This window comes from Argiope bruennichi, chromosome 3, assembly GCF_947563725.1.
Source record: "Argiope bruennichi chromosome 3, qqArgBrue1.1, whole genome shotgun sequence".
In the NCBI taxonomy this organism is placed as follows: Eukaryota; Metazoa; Arthropoda; class Arachnida; order Araneae; family Araneidae; genus Argiope; species Argiope bruennichi.
The window spans coordinates 9,164,873-9,181,875 of NC_079153.1; the positions used below are offsets into that span (position 1 = coordinate 9,164,873).

A 17,003-nucleotide genomic window follows, 5' to 3' on the forward strand; every position below is an offset into this window, starting at 1 on the left:
AGATTTTTAAAAAATCAGATAGTATACGCGATCTGACCAATAAATATAAAAATTAAGATATTACAGAAGCCATACGTGTCTGCATGAAGTGTCTGGTCATTTATCTAATGACTTAAAGGACCAGAGTGGGGGAGTCAATAGCCTTCAAATTTTCAAGTAAACACTCAATTATATCCGATAATTTTTTTTTTAGTATCAAGTTCTTTACAACTCCAGTAGATGCAAATGGAAGAATAATAGCTCATTTTTTTTTGTACCGAAACTTAGTAAAAACTTTCAGCATATTAATGAGTATTGAAGGCAGTTTATGAAAATAAGGCCAAATCAACTGTCCTCATGGACCGTAAAAATTATTCCTTTTAAGTTATTTAAATATTTTAAGGATGACCATGAAACGAAAAAGATGCGATATTAGGCACGAAAGATGTTCGTCATCATTGACGAAAATATTGAAACAGAGCTGTAAATTGCATTTTTCAAGTTCTGCTTCACTTTCTAAATGTTAACTGATTTTTAAAAATCGGGGAACGGTTCAGAACAACTCAGAAAAGCAAGTTTCTACGGGTATTTAGATTACTCCACTAGATTCCCTTCCTCAGTGGATTCTTTCTGCTTTCTCTTAATGCATGATGGAGATGCAGGCAGATGCTGAACAATGAGGAAAAGGTGTGAATGCGATGGAAAAGACGTCTAAAGAGCCAGAGTTTTTGAAAGCTTCTGGTAATATTTTTTTTTTGTTGTTGTTGTTGTTGTTTCAAATGAAAATATTTTGAATGAAAAAAGATTGCTTGACAATTGATGTTTTGATATTAGAGGCCTCGACAACGAACATTTATTTTGCAAATATTTATTAGGAAACTATTAAATTATTAAGATACTTAAATTTTCCGGAATTAAAAAGAGAATAACGTAAAACAAATTATAACGTTTTAATGCTACGAGTCTTCGATGTTCAAGAAAATCATGAATCTGCAATTATTATAATAATTAAATTATCAAACAGGAATCATTTACGAATTGTGCCTTGCACAGCTACTCATAGCTTTGATTAGCTCATCCAAATAGGGCCGTTGAGGCATTAATAGCTACTCACCCGCTATCTTTTACATTTTTTGTTTATGTACAATATCGTAATGGCACTGGAAATATATGGCATGCTTTGAGAAAATAAAATTGATTAAAATTTAATTTAGAATTAAAAGAATATTCTCTTACTTAATCCTTTAGCGGTCCATGTTTTTTTTTCTCGTTCTGGTATATTAAAATAATTTTAGAATTGAGATAGACATAAGAAAAGGAATTCATTCAATCTATTGTATAAATATATTAATTAATTTCGTTTTTTGAAAACTAAATAACAAATCAAGACACATCATTTTGTGTGAGAATAAGGAACTGGAATATCTAGGTTTTTGCTTTATTGGAAAAATTTGTGAGAATGTATGCCAACTGATATAAGTGCATACAAAGATAGATGAATTTGGTGGAAAATATACTTTCCATGGTCTTAGAAAGGGCTAAATCTTCTTGGAAGGAAATATTTAAATGAAATTCAATTTTATCTGTTTAAAATTTCTTTCATCATAAAATGTGTTTCAAATCTACTTAAAATTACCGTTTCCTATTTTGGAATAGAAATGAATATAAAATGAATTTGATTTCTTCAAATTATTAATTTTTTAAACTTGCAGTATTTATTTGTTCATAATCAAATGAATACCAATTCATAAAACATTTGGGAAAATGTTTCATTAGTTTATACGTAGTCTGACTTCTCGAAGATTTGTAAAACTATCCCTGTTATGCAAATTCTCTTTTCGGAGCATTCCATAAAATATTTTTCATATTTAACTCCCAAAATTTTGGGATTGTTCCTTTATCTAGAATTTTATGAATTCTTAAAAAAAGAAAGTGTTTTTTTTTTTGAAAATCGAACAATATTTAAAAATTGCTTTGTAATTAAAAATGTGCGGGAGATACAAAAGAGATAACTTTGTCCAATTTAAGTATGAAGAGCATACATAAATTGAAATAAAATCTTATAGAAAAAACCTTGCAATATTTATTTTTTTCAGTTTTCTTTTGTTTGAATAGTACAACAATGAAAATCACTCACAGAACTCAGAAATGTCCCTCATATGTTTTGTATGTAAATGATGTGGAAAATTTGTAATTTATCTTGTTTGCATATACAAATACCATATGTTGAAATTCCTCTACTTGAAAGAATAGAAATATTTTGAATATAGAGAATTAAGAAATTACCAATCAGTGTAGATCATGGGATTCCAATCGCTCCATCTGTAAACTCCTTCTTTGGCTTCATCATTGAGACCTTTAAAGAAAACAAAATCATTAACCTAGTTGCTTCAGACATTCGATTATTTCTCAATTTGCACTCTATATTAGACTTTCTATTATTTCTAAATTTTTATTGTGCACCAGTCATTCTACTATCTACGAACCTATATAAAGAGATTTGTGCTTTGCATTCCAAAAATTAGTCAAGAAATAATGGACAACAGCGTTTTCCTTTTTATCCAGGATGCTCACCAGATGGCCATTTTGGTCACCGCCGTATTTCTTGCATTTTTCTTCTGCCTCGTACCACTGGATAGCATCGTTTTCATGATAAGCATTGTAGCAGTTTCCATTGTAGTACTTCCATGGTATAGGACAAGCTAATTCATCTACAATGCAATAAAATAAAAATAAATTATTGTTCCAGTATAACATTTATATATCATGCCCGAATTTGAATTTGAGTATAAAAATATAATCGTCTGAAGATGCTTATCACATTTTGTATAAATTTCTATGCCTTTTTAAAAATTTTATAGAAACACCTTCTAAATAAATCATTTAATATTACTCTGCATTACATATTATTTTGCAAAGCGTTAATTAAATTCATTTTTACGTTAACACGCATGATACACATTGGCAGGAAAAAGTAGCGCATGAAATTTTACCAAATCTTCAATAAATGTGTTTAAGAGAAACAACAATAATTTAATACAGCGCAATATTAGAAATAAAATAGCCAGTAGAAATAAGATAATGTAACTACAATAATAGTTGAAATTTTTGTGTAACAAAATTTTAGATCTCAAAATGAAATTCCATATATACATCTAAAAATGTTGGAACAAAAAAAAAATCAAATAGGATTTACCATCCAAGTCGTATACGTGGATATCCGCAGGCATCTGGAAGCTCTTAGAAGCGTACTTCAACGCAAATCCCCTGCCATTCACTTCAGCATCTGAAGAGAATTCCAACAAAAGCGAATTCCAGCTGGATACTATTTCAAGAGGTGGTTTCTTCGTGTTGCAGAATTTCCCAATCAGATTGGATTTCAGGATTTTATTGCCATCATAAATTGCCAAATAATCATATTGGCAATTCTCCCCACCGATAATGTCGAAATCTTGGAAAGTTAAATTGATAAAACGGGTGGGCTCAGCTCTAAAAAAAGAAATATTCAGATTTAGGTTTAGATTATCGTATATATTGAAATCATTATATTTATGCATGCAAAACAACTTTAAAAATACTAAAGAACCAACCATCAGAATCGAATGTTAATCCAACTTTTAATTCCATTTGAAACCTCACGTCATTATAATATATGGTCAGTTACCTTCCCTCCCCCCATTATTGAGAAAAATCTAAAAAATAGCCATTATTCATTTTCTACAGCAAAAAAGGACATTTCCTGCATATTCTGAATCATTATACAAATTTTACAGTTTTTTTAAATATATTTTAGATGGTAATTCATGTCAACAAGATAACATGATTAGAAAAATAATGAAACTGAATTAAAGTGACCATTCAATGATGCAATCCCTGTTGACTGAAGGAAATGGAATTTTCCAGGATGATAATGCTTCCATTCAGGCCGCTGGATTTGTGAAGTCGTGGTTTGATGAACACGAAGCGGAGTGACACATCTACCTTGGCCCGTACAGTTCCCCTTTCTCAATATAATAGGACCATTTTGGGCAATTTTAGAAAATTCGTAGAATTGATACTCTCCATCAGAATATTTCCCAGAGCATTGATAATATATCTATGAGGAAGGGGCAATTTTCTTCTAAGATTCGATTCCCAGCCGAATCTAAGCTGAATAACATGCCAAAAGTGGAATCTACGCCTTATTAATAAAAATGCACATTAACACGGGCATATAAAAGACACAGAGATTTAAAAGATTTAAAGATAAAAATATCAGAAATACAAACAAATCACAGAATAGGAAAATCTCATGATAATACAATATTTAATTAATTAAAAATTTTATAAAGAAATATCAGCTTGAAAATAGTTATTTTTTATAAACAGATTTTGCTTCAGCATGCGATTAATTATGCCCTGTGAACAAAAAAAAAAAAAAAAAAAAAAATAATAATAATAATAAGAAGAAGAAGAAGATCTATAAGTATCTTCTAAACCATGTAACATCATCCCTTCCTTCATGCCAATTTCAGCTTTTTAATAAACACGGCTTAAACAACTAAATCAATTATGGTTAAATACTGTTTCATTTACTATTTTATTAACAGCTTACTAATGGCCTTAAAATAGCTACAATTAAAAAAAACTGTAATAAAAACTGTTAAGAATTTGAAATAATGTTTGAAAATATTTGATCCATTTAAACAAATCTATTCTGATTCTAAAGATGATATTTCTATAATAAGAATTTAAGATAATAGTTCTGAAAAGTATAGAAATGCAAACACACAAAGCACATAAACAAGCAAAACCAAAATAACATGATTTTAAAACCAAAACTGATTCACACACATACACACGCAATGAAATGGATTTTTAAAAATAAATTTTATATAATAAAGTATATGCTGCTATAAAGTGATATTGCTGTACTTACTGTATTAGCCACCTACATCGGTGATTATTTTGATAATTGAGAGGATGCCCAATAGAAACAATCTTTCCACATGGCGACTCGCACACATGTAACTCGGAACACTGAAAATCTCCAACGCCACAGCCTGGACAGTCTGATTAAAGAATATATTCTTATTCTCGACAAATTTATAAGTTATGTAATAATTTCAACAAAAAAAATTAATGATAACGGAATATATTGTCGCATAGAAATTACAAATTTCAAAGCTAAAAAATATTTTTCTGCTAATAAGTTTAAAAGCTATCAAAATAACGGAATTTTCCTAGATTTAAAAATATTTTTGTAAAAGTAAAAACATAGCATTGAATGAGAAAAAAAAAAATGCGAATAAAATAAAATTAATCACTACTATATAAATAAACCAAATTAAAAATTATTAACTAAAAATTCTAATATCTTATCACGTTCATCATTCATTTTTTTTTTTGCAGGTGGAAATATAATTGGTCATTTACATATTATAAACTTTCCGCCTTTGCGACCAGCCGATTCAGCAGTATTAATGTAGGCTAAAAGGTACTATTGATATTTCTTATAACTTGGTTTCATAATAGATTTTTCACAAAAATATTTTTAAGTTTCAAATTTTGATAGTCATATAATTCACTTATACTATTATGTAGGCCTTAAGCCCTTCGAATCATTGTACTATGCATCTAATTTTCTATCACGCCCGTAAAAATCAATTTTAAATTAAATAGAAATGATTAAATTGCAATTAGTATAAAGAGTTTTTCCAAACATTTTTTTTATTTATTTTCGGCATTGAAGTCTTATGTGTATTAGAGAATAATTTCCATAGTTTTTAATATCTCAAAGAATTATTCGACAAAACTTTCATGGACTCTTCGTAAAAGTTTTAGCTTTATTTTTTAAAGTATATAAATGCTGTCAATATATTTTTTTTCGGTTTATATATATACTTTAAAAAATTATGAAGTTTAAATTTTGGAAGTCCTTTCGTCTTATAGATTCACATTCTTCAAAATATTCTTGACACTCCAAGTTCTAAATAAATAAATGAACAAATATCTTCTGCGGTCAAATCTGTCTGATTTATTAAGTTTTGAACATTACAATATTAGAACAATCAACATTTTCTTAATCATTCTTGAGAAACACTGGGAGATTTTTTTGGCTGCTTTGAGACGATCAATAAAGTGATCTAAAATCGCCCGTTTTTATAGAACAGTGATATTGAAATTTTCATTAATCGGTCAGGTTCAATAATTGATTTAGTTGACTGGAATGCAACTTTTTTATTTAAGATATTATTTAAGATTGTCAAATATAAGCCACAGGGCAGATGATATATGTAAAAATTTAAAATTCGTAATTCATCAGCAATTATTGACTCGTAGGACGTAGAATATAATTATTTATTTCACTTGGACCATTTGTTAGCAATGTATGTCTATTACTAAAGGTTTACGAATTTGCCGTTGGACTCCGATTTGAGTAGATATCTTTTGAATATAAAACCCTATTTTCCTTTAATGAAACTGCTTCATTGAATCAGTAATATTGGTATTGGAAGAGATCATAGAAAACGTTTCCTTGCATTTACTTTTCAAAAAATATCATTGTTCATATTTATGTCATTTCATACACACACGTGCTGAAAATTATACTTTCCAAATTTAATTCTCAGTAAAAAGTTAATTTATATTTGAATTTGAGCTTTTATTAATGTGATGACAATACATTGATAGAAGCTCATTTTTTCCCAGGCACGCGAATCGTGCTCTTACAGATTAAATTTGATTTTAACTTTATGGGAAATAAATTGTTGAAAAATATAGTTAAAATATTTATTTAAAATTTCATTTAAAATCAAATTTTTATTTTTAACTTCAATTTGATGTAAAAATTATTTTTTTGCGATAATACTTTTGGAAGTTATCTCGAAACGACGCCAAAATTTAGCTTAGTTTTTAATTAATTAAAACTAATTAAAAATTTTAAAAAATCGCTTCGAAGTGCACATTCCCACCTCTTAGTTATAAATAGGCTTAATTTTGTAGCTGTAGGCCAAACGGTCTGGCCTGTACAGCCAACACACACACATTGAGCTTTATTATAAGTGTATAGATGACAAACATTAGAATTGAATATAAAGACTCCTCCTCTCTTTTTTTGCTAAAGCATAACTTAGTATTAAAATTAAATGTCATTTGTTAGAAATGAAAAAGAATAATACTAGTTTGAAAGCTTCATCTTTGGAATATAATATATTCAATATGGATTACAATATGTTCAGAAAAGGCAGTCAGCTTATTTAAAATAGAAATCGAATCCTTAAAAATTCGAAATGATTCAGCATATTTAAATTCATAATTGCGTTAATTTGTTTGTTCATAAACGAGCATGGCATTACATCTTCTGCTACTTTTATTGATTTCAGCATAAAGTGAGCTAAAATTAGAATATCTCTATCCAAAATTAAGAAAAGATAAAAAGGGTTATAAGGATTTAATAGCTGGTTAAAATTCATTTCAGAGCAAGACAAAAAGAATAAATGAAATAGAAAAAAAAACATGCGTGATAAAAATGATATTTAATTACTTAAAATATTTTACGTTACTTTATGTTATACTCAGTAGCGAAATAAACATTTTGTAATATAATTATAACAATAATTTTTGCATATTTCTGGTATTAAAATCACCCAAAATTTATATTCATCTCCGTTATGATAAGACATTTAAATGTTTTATTTTTTCTATTAACTAATTAGATACCATTATCTGCTTTGGAATTACATCTTTTCAATTAAGAAACAATGATACTTCAGAAATTTGCAAAGTTAGGAAAACGTTGTATCGAATCATACATTAATTTCAACTTAGCAACTTTAATATAATATTACCGTAACTTTAGCTTAGAAGTTTAAGAATATGATATTTCACTGTAGGAGTTATTTACCAATCTTCTTCTATCAATTCATTTCTTGAACTTATGCGTAATCTTTTTTTTTTATTTAAATATTCTTGGGATGTCATATTCTCAAGTCATCTAGTTGTTTGATTATGGAACTTTTAAGAAAAAAATATTTCATTTCTACCCAACTTTAGCAGAACGTATTTTTTACATGCATAAGTTAAAATGACTTACCAACAGATTTATAGCGGGCATAAAATCCTCTGTACCTGCTTCTGGAATTTCTGAAGCAACTCTGCAAATGGATTCTCATCAGTCCATTGGAGATGATTCTTTTAGGAAACATTTTTCCATCGGGTGACTTGATGATTGAGCTGTTTCCATATCCTGAATAGACTGTGAGCTCATCTCGGCATCTTCCTGAATCAAGCGATTTTTCTTTCTCAGCCAAATCGTAAATAATGAAATTCAGCTCGATGTGTTTTCCCGGTTCAGGCTCTATAGTCCACCAGCATGACTTATCTTGGCCATAATATCGAGGGTAGTTTGGAGATGACACTTCACCTTGTGGTGTACTCTTGATTTTACCACATTGAACTGAAAAATAAGAACATTAATGCTGCATTTGAAAAATGAAACATAAATAATCACTTTAAAGTTATTTCTATTTTTTACATTTCCCTTTTTGGAATTTCTCAAAATTTACATAATTTGCACCTATAATATATGAAATGTGTTTTAAGATTGATTATGCATTTAAATTCGTTTTCAAAGCATGCTGACAACGATACTTCGGTAAATGTCCATGTTTTCGTACTCTCTCATTCTGCAAACATAATTTTACAAATTACGTTTCTTAATTTCTTTGCCAACCGACATATGAATGCGGTATGTGAATGACATGATAATCCCAAATTGGAAACTGGAGAGCTGAAATTTTAGATGTTATATATGCTGCGGCAAATGTGATTGATCCAGTGATTATTCATAATCAGAAATAAACTTATTGATCATCATGAATAATCACCAGTAATTATACATAATCACAAATCCATTATTGTATCGTGCCATGTACATTAAAAAGATAGATTTCTTTCAAATTTTGGACGAATTCTGTGACTGGTTGTCTGTTGGTAAAAATATGTATGGCTACTGTATTTCGAAAAAATAACAAAATAAATTCAAAAAAAAATTACAAGATTAATTTTATATGAATTCTCGTCACCAGAATTTTAGTTGTATATCATATTCTGGGTTAAATCTATCAAAGAGTCGTCAACTTTTTATTTTGGTTATTGATGAATTTAAAATGAACGTAATTGTATGATCCTGCCAAACTTTTGAATCAATCGATAAAAAAAATCGTTTATCGATTTTTCTTCACTGAACTACGAAGCAAATAACAGAATTTGTCTTTTTAAGGAAGTGAACAAAAAAAATTGTGGGGAGAACACACATTATTTATGTTTGAAGCTTCAAGCAATACACGGAAAAATAATCAGCTCTACAATGCCTAAATTTTCTAGTTCTCAGACGTTTTACTCTAGCCAGGTCATTATTTCATGAAATATAGTATTCATCAAAAAGTGGATAGATGCAAGAGAGTTGAAGAGAGAACATCTCCGTATTTATATTTTATGTTTCAAGCATTAAAAGGAAAATAAACGAGTTTTACATTTCTTATATTATCTGACTCCTTAGTTTCTTATTCTTACGTGGTTATATGGGAAGGGAAAATTAATTAATTTCTGAAAAAATTATTGGCAGCTCTAAAAATTATTTGAGTGCAAAAACATGAAGTTACAATAATTCACCTTTTTCTCTGCAGCCTAAAATTTCTAACCTCAAACAAGGTAGTTCGTAGTATTCAAGAATCATAATTTGGACAATCCGAGCAGGAATTCCTTTCAAAAGATTAAATCGCATTTCTAGATTATTACTGTAGACTTCCGGTGATTCACACTGGTCACATACATAAACCTGAAAAAGATAAAGATTATAGTAAAATCCATTAAATATTGATTCTCCGAAACCTTTTTCTTTTATTTTTGTCTAATCCACCACTTATATTTAAACAAATTATTAATGACGTGAACAATTATATATTCAGTTGTAGAATATACAATTCATTGAATTTGTCTCCTTCCTTTAGACTTAAATCTAATTCATAATACAAGAAAGCCACGTATTGCCCATAATGTATTAATATAAAATCAAAATATATATGCACTAAATACAATAACTTTGATTCAGAATGAAATCTAACACTCTGTATGTTTTTTTTTTTTTGTTATCATTGAAAGGATATATTTAAATATGGAACAACCTGGTATCACTGGTGTTAAAAAGCGAATCTCAAGTGCAAACCGGGCAATTCATATAACCTTAAAAAACATTCCACAGTTCTTTTAGTCACGGAAACCAGACCCTGATAGCTTCCTGGTTTATAGTTGTAAAAACCCGTTGTTGCATTTGGTGTAAGAAATAAGCTTTTAATATACAAATGCGATGGATCCAAAGGAAAAGTATTATAATCGTCAAAAAATTCAAAATCGACATTTTGACGAATCTCCACATTTTAAACTTCTCTGAGTACGAAAATCATTTTTGGTATTATGCTTGCATGAGAGCGTGGTAACTTAAAAACCTTTTGACCATGGCGGGTGAAATCCGATGTATGAACTTCACTGATTTTTAAGATAACTTTGAAACTTTGAAGGAGATTCATTGACAAGTCTGTCTGTCTGTACGAGTGCAAGTAAACGTGATAACTACGAAACGTAAAAAGTGTGATATATTAAGTCTTGTACGCAGGTTACGACTCTCATGCGCAAATCTGTATTGAATTTCGAAACTAATCTATCGAGAGGTTGAAAGTATCTGTACGTTTGCATTTCAATTAAATTTTTAAAAATGTGAAACTTTAAACGATCAGTGATAAATACTCTGGGTTTTTTTTTTTTCCATTTTTACTCCCACAAGAAAACCAAAATGCAAAAAGAAAAATATCTTACCTTCTGTTGTCCTACAGGCTCTTCTTCCCAGACCCAACCTATAGAATCATTGCTGAAAAATATATAGAAAGTTTTTACTACTGTTTTCTTCGATGCCCCATTAAGACCTTGTAGAACAATTCCAGTGACGGTCGTTAAATTCTGCAAATCTACCTAAAAATTAAAACAAGGCCCTTTATGCAATATTTAAGTTAACATTAAATTTTGATAGGAATAAGAGCGTTGAAATACTCTATAAACATATATTTAAAATGAAATTACATTTTTATATCAATATTTTACAGTTCTGATTGACTATTTAAAAAATACTAAGGAAGAAACTAATTCGGAACTAGTGAAACTAGGAAAAGAATGGTGTCGAATGTAAAAAAAAATGAAAATTGAAAACTTACCAAAATAAAGTATAAAACTTACGGTAAATTGTTTAAGAGAATCGGTAACATTTGCGCACCACCCATAATTTGCATTCAGTCTTCCGTTCGTATGGTGGTACCTGTCATCGTCTTCACTAGAGGTTGCACTGATTTGTATGTCAAATATTTCTTCCGATGCCATTCCCAATGGCTGACCACATGATTCTATTGAGAAAAAAAAATAAACATTTATATCTTACTTATCTCTCAACATATTTTAGCGCTGCTTAATTGAAAATATTCACATTTCTTCAGTATTACATTTATCTTTGTCATTAAGATCTTTTATAAAGATCTTTTTCGAAATTATGTAATAATGATAATGGACTAATTTTGTGCTATTTTCACAATTATTTTTCTTTAATAATTTTATTTACTAGCTGAGGCATTCGGCATTGTTGGAATTGAAAACTTTTTAATATCTAATTTTAAATTTCTTAAACTAATATCGGATGTGTATAAAAATTGAGAGTATGTGCATTAAAAGAGGAGATTGAGCAATTATAACTTATCTAAAAAAACTGTAAATGAATGATTTGGCTATACTTTGTTTAGAGTTGCTGCATACAATAGTCATCCAGGGAATATTTAAAAGTCATCCACTATCATGTTTAGTGCATCTCCGAATAGGCTTCATGCCATCCTGTTTTGAGAAGCTGCGGTGATAGACAGTTCATCAAACGAGATAATTCCACTCGTACAAGAAATATGTCTATGAATAAAATTTAGTTGTTTCATGAACACTTAATTTATCCTTGTGCACGAGAATAATTTTCAATTGACTGGATTGAAAAGAGTGAAAATTAGAAGAATATTCTCGATAGAATTATCTTTCCAGTGAAACTTAAATGCTTATGTTTTACGTATATAATCAATTCTTCAGATTACAGATAAATATTATTTTTTTAAACAAAATTAAGAGATTTTTTCTGTTTATAATAGAATTCTACTCTTAAAATACAGGATTTTGTTCTTTTTTTCATTTTTCGTGGAAACACACAATAAGAGAAATTCTTTCACAGAATAGTCAAAAACCGGGCAAAGTTTCCAATAAGAGACGTGGAAATTTATGAATTATAGCAATCGCATTTTTTTTATTTCTATTATTATATGCTATGTTCATTTGCAATGTGAATCTTTTTTTAATTATGTCTACAAAATTTTATAAGCTTGACAATTCTTCAGTTTTATATGAATTTTATGTTATGCACATTTTAAATATAAAAAATGCCTTATGAATATTTATTCTTTGAATAGTTTATTCTTGAAACATTACTTCTATAATATAAATCTGTATTTCTATTATAAATAACCATTTTTTCGAAATCAATGATAATGAATCAATGAAAATTTCATTTTAAATGATTTTTTTAATTAAATTTTCACCAATACTAACGACAGTCTTTAAATGAATAAAATATTTTCAAAGAAAATTGAATATAAAATGTCTGTTATATTAAATGGTTGTTTTACTTGAGCGTAACAGAAGAATAAACGGAAGGAACAATCTCCAAAATTGCTGGCAAATATATTCTCATTGAACCTATATTTTCATTGGCTTCCCGAATAGTAATAAAATGTGTGCAAACAAAAGAATTGAAAATACGACAGTGACAATTCAACTATTAAATGTAAAAAAGATATTAACGTCTATAGTGATTTCGGAATAAAGGACTAAATAGAGCTCAAAGTTAGGCACTTAGTTCGTTCTGAGTTAAATTTAAATACTTAAAACGATATATTTCAATTGTTTTCCTTTCAGTGCTTCAAATTTCAAATATCTCGATACCTTGAGGCAATAATCTTAATCTAGATTTCATTGCCCCAAAATTTGAAGCAAACTATGAAACGATAGCTTGCAGTCAGCTGTCAGCTTACAGTTTTTGACAGACAATATAGTAGTTTTAAGGCAATAGCCGAAGAAAACAATTGAATTCAAAAATATAGTATTAAAAGTTAGAAATATAAAATGTACATAAAAATCAAAAAGCACCAACAAGAATGTATACTATAATTTTCACTTACCTGTAGCGAAGACTTTCATTTCACAAAACTGCAGGCTATCGAATCGGTTGTACAGTTGTAGTGTTACATACTGACCATATATTAGCTGAGAGCAATTAACTCTTAGGACGGAAAACTCGGAATTGGTTACAGGATAGACATGACAAGTGTAGGCATTCGAGAAATTTCCAGTTTCTGTGTGAGGAATGCCATATGAGAGTTCATCGTAATAGCGGCTGAAAGTGCTTACCAACCCTGTATCATCCACTGTCACACGGAAACCTCTCAGACTTTGAGCTGAAAAAATTAATTTAAACTTTAGCGAATTATGCTAAATAATTATCAGAATTAAGAACGTTTTATGCAACGATATACTTATAAAAACTTTTATATAGTAATACTTTAAGACTTAACTTTTTTTCTAGTTCAAAGAAGATGCGATAACGAAATCTATGTGTAAATTTAAATATTTTTTATTGATGAAAGAAAATTTTAAATAAATGACTCTAAATTCAAGTTAGTTTGAAAATGCCATTATGAATTCATTTCTCGAGATTTCATGCAAACTTAATTGCTTCCTAGCCTTTCGCCTGATCAGTCTTCTTTTTTTATATATCTCTTCATTGAAAATTTGCAATAGAAATACTGCTTCTAAATGTAAAAATGGAATTTTAAGGAATTGGTTTTCTATAATACATGATGTTTTATTTTAAATGGATATCCGAATCTGTCCTAAATCAATAAAAAATATTTCATGAACGAATGGGGAAAGAAAAGGAATATTTTGTATCTTTCTGATCTGAAATTCATTTTCTTACACATGCTTAAAATTTTTTTAAAGAATTTTCTGAGTGTATTTATTCAAATAGCATACTTTTTAGATAACGCAGCTTTTTGAAATGCCAAGAACTAATCATGCAATAAGTGTTTTAAATTTATTCGTTTATTATATTATTATATGAATCTGCCAATATTTTATATCAATATAGCTGAATAGGAATTTTATAGAAATATAAAATATTGCCTGGTATATCCGTTACGATATGTGTCTAATTAATTTGTTGAATCGGAAATTTATATAAATTTTGCTGTCATTACAATTAATTCTGTCGAAAATAATTTATTTGTTTCAGCATTTAAATTTGCTAAATAAGAATTATATTATAAATAGCCAAACTTTGTAATCAAAAATCTGCTTTCATTACAGATATATTTTATATCAATAATATAGAAACTTTATCAATGAATAATAATTGCCTTTATTAAGGCCTAAACATATGCGATTGGGTGAAGGCAGATGGGACTTAAATCATAAGTTCAATTTATTAAAATTTGGAATTTAATTAAATTAATTAATTAATTAATTTTTGATTAATTAATTTAATTTAATTAAAATTTGGAAACAAATTTAGAAACAGTTGAATTTCTCTAATTATATTGTAAAATAATTGATTATATATTTTTGATTCTTGAATTAAAATAATAATTAAAATAAAGTTTTTCCAGATCTTCTATGCAACTAAATAGGTAGCAATTAAAATGTGTATCAAGTTAATGACAAGTCATTTAGACATGAATTAAAAATATTTTGAAAGAGTTTGCTTACATATATCATAGTAGCAATAGTGCACCGCTATTCCTTTTTCATATCTGTTATCATCTATTTTCGGATGAGGTCTTCTGTACTTGGGCAAACCATCTACTCTCTCCAGATGATTTGATGGCAGCAACGGAGACACGTCTTCATTGAAGTGGAAGAAATGTTCCATTTCAGACATTCCTTCCACTTTTTGACATGATTTTCCAAATTTGAAGAGATAAAAAGGGGCATCATTAGGCAGTTGAATCGAATTTTCAGCACTTCCATCATTTCTGCAGCAGAAATAAATCCTCGTCGTCTCCAAGGTGTAGTTTCCAGTGGGAAGATAGCCCTCTATTTGGATGTCAGAAAGGGTACTTTGGTGGGTGTCCTTCCAAGTTATGTATCCACTATGAAAATCAGGCGGACATCGATTGCCGTACTGGAATATGCAATATTCACCAGCTGGCCACCTCTTCGGCGTCCTGTATGATGAATATATTCGTGTTTTTATACAGAAGTGTTGAACAACACCGTTTCTTTGCACAATTCCACCAACAACTGTCTTTCTTTGAAGACCACCTGCAATAGAAATGAATTCCCATATGTAAGAGAAATGTGGAACCTCCAACCATAGTGTGTTTCTGCAAAAACTAAATGAAAAGACGAAGTCCAAAATCTTAGAATGATTCTAGTAATTAAATAAAATATAACCCAAGAGACACTGCAAAGTCGGTGATTACTTACAATTCAATAAAAAGCAGATTCGAGATTCGATTTTAATTTTTACCTGGTATAAGCTCTGGTTTTAAATATACAGATATCAAGGTAAAAAATAAGTATTTAAATAGAAACAAAATAAGAAACAGTTTTTTAAACTAGAATTTAGATTTGTATAGTCGAACATAATTCTTCTACATAGTGTAAACAATTTTGAAAAAATTGTGTGATAGTAAAAATAATAATTTAAGCTGTTGAATATTTGTCATAGCCTCAGAATTTTGTCTTGTTCTCTTAATTAAATGACAACATACAGTTTTAATTAACAAGATGAATAAATGTTTTTAATTATTTTGCTGTTTTCTCGTATTATGCAATAACGTTTATTGAGGATATTAAAGCAAATAGATTGATTAATGAAGACATTAATTATCAAGCAAAAATCTAAAATTCAAGCTTATGAATTTGCTTGTACAATACATAAAAATTATTAAATATTTCAAGCTTGGAGCTGTACAAAATCTTAGCCGTTAATGTGGCGATATAATTTATAAGATAAGCATAGTTATTTCATACTCTAGTTTAGTATTAAATAAAATATACTGGATTTGAAAAAAAAAATGTATTTCTAAATTCTGTGATTGCCAAATTCAATGTATGTTCAAGAATTAAAATTATACTTTGTGCACGTGCTTTTAGTAAAGTGAAATACAGTAAAACCTCAAAAAATCGTCACTCCTTTTAAATTAATGTTTTTCCTTAGTCCCGGCAAGGTCTTATACACAATAATGTAAAATAACTCTCCTTTATTCTTCAGCAAATTTTATTCTACTCCGGATAATTCGTCACCCTCAAGAATGAGCAAAAGAATCTTTCTTCTCTATTTTGCATGCTAACGTTTTGTCTTTTCAGCCCTGAGCCTTCACTTTACAAAAGCCAAGCCTGTACGTGGAATTTTCGATCACGCTTGTCATTGGTTTCGATTACGCAGCAAAACATCAGTAAGTACTTATTGTTATCAAGTAATCTTTTCCATACAACATTCATTTTAAGGAATGGGATTCTTGAAATTTCTCTATGCACGTGTGCCAGAGATGGCGCACGTGAACAGATGGCTGCTATTTCACACTTCTATGGCTGCTATATTTTTATTTTTATAGCTGCTATTTCACACTTCTATGGCAGCTATATTTTTATTTTTTAGCTGCTATTCTCACACTTCCATTTATGATTGCTATTCTCAGACTTCTTTACCCATTTCTCGCTGAGAATGTCAACTTTATTTTTAGAGTTCCTAACTTCCTTTTATAGGAATTAGCCCCGCAATAAGGGTTATTTTTCACTTGCGTTTTGTAGTTCTATCACATTTTCAACATGCCAGGGAAAGGAAAACTTATCCCGTTTTTCATCAGAATTTGGACGGTGAACGAACACAAGGCTATATTTTTTTATTA

At 29.0% G+C, this 17,003-nt stretch overlaps 1 protein-coding gene across 2 annotated transcripts in view; it reads right to left on the minus strand.

Annotated features, from left to right (window-relative positions):
• LOC129963261 (uncharacterized) overlaps positions 1-17,003 on the minus strand; it is a 78,535-nt gene that overhangs the window by 40,715 nt on the left and 20,817 nt on the right. For both annotated transcript variants that reach the window (XM_056077502.1, XM_056077505.1), the window contains exons 11-20: positions 14,857-15,411; positions 13,272-13,547; positions 11,248-11,411; positions 10,834-10,986; positions 9,634-9,799; positions 8,054-8,416; positions 4,898-5,030; positions 3,176-3,468; positions 2,466-2,690; positions 2,266-2,335 (exon numbers count right to left, since the gene is read on the minus strand). In XM_056077502.1, coding sequence (XP_055933477.1) covers positions 2,266-2,335; positions 2,466-2,690; positions 3,176-3,468; positions 4,898-5,030; positions 8,054-8,416; positions 9,634-9,799; positions 10,834-10,986; positions 11,248-11,411; positions 13,272-13,547; positions 14,857-15,411 — 2,398 coding nt within the window. The remainder of the gene's footprint in view (positions 1-2,265; positions 2,336-2,465; positions 2,691-3,175; positions 3,469-4,897; positions 5,031-8,053; positions 8,417-9,633; positions 9,800-10,833; positions 10,987-11,247; positions 11,412-13,271; positions 13,548-14,856; positions 15,412-17,003) is intronic.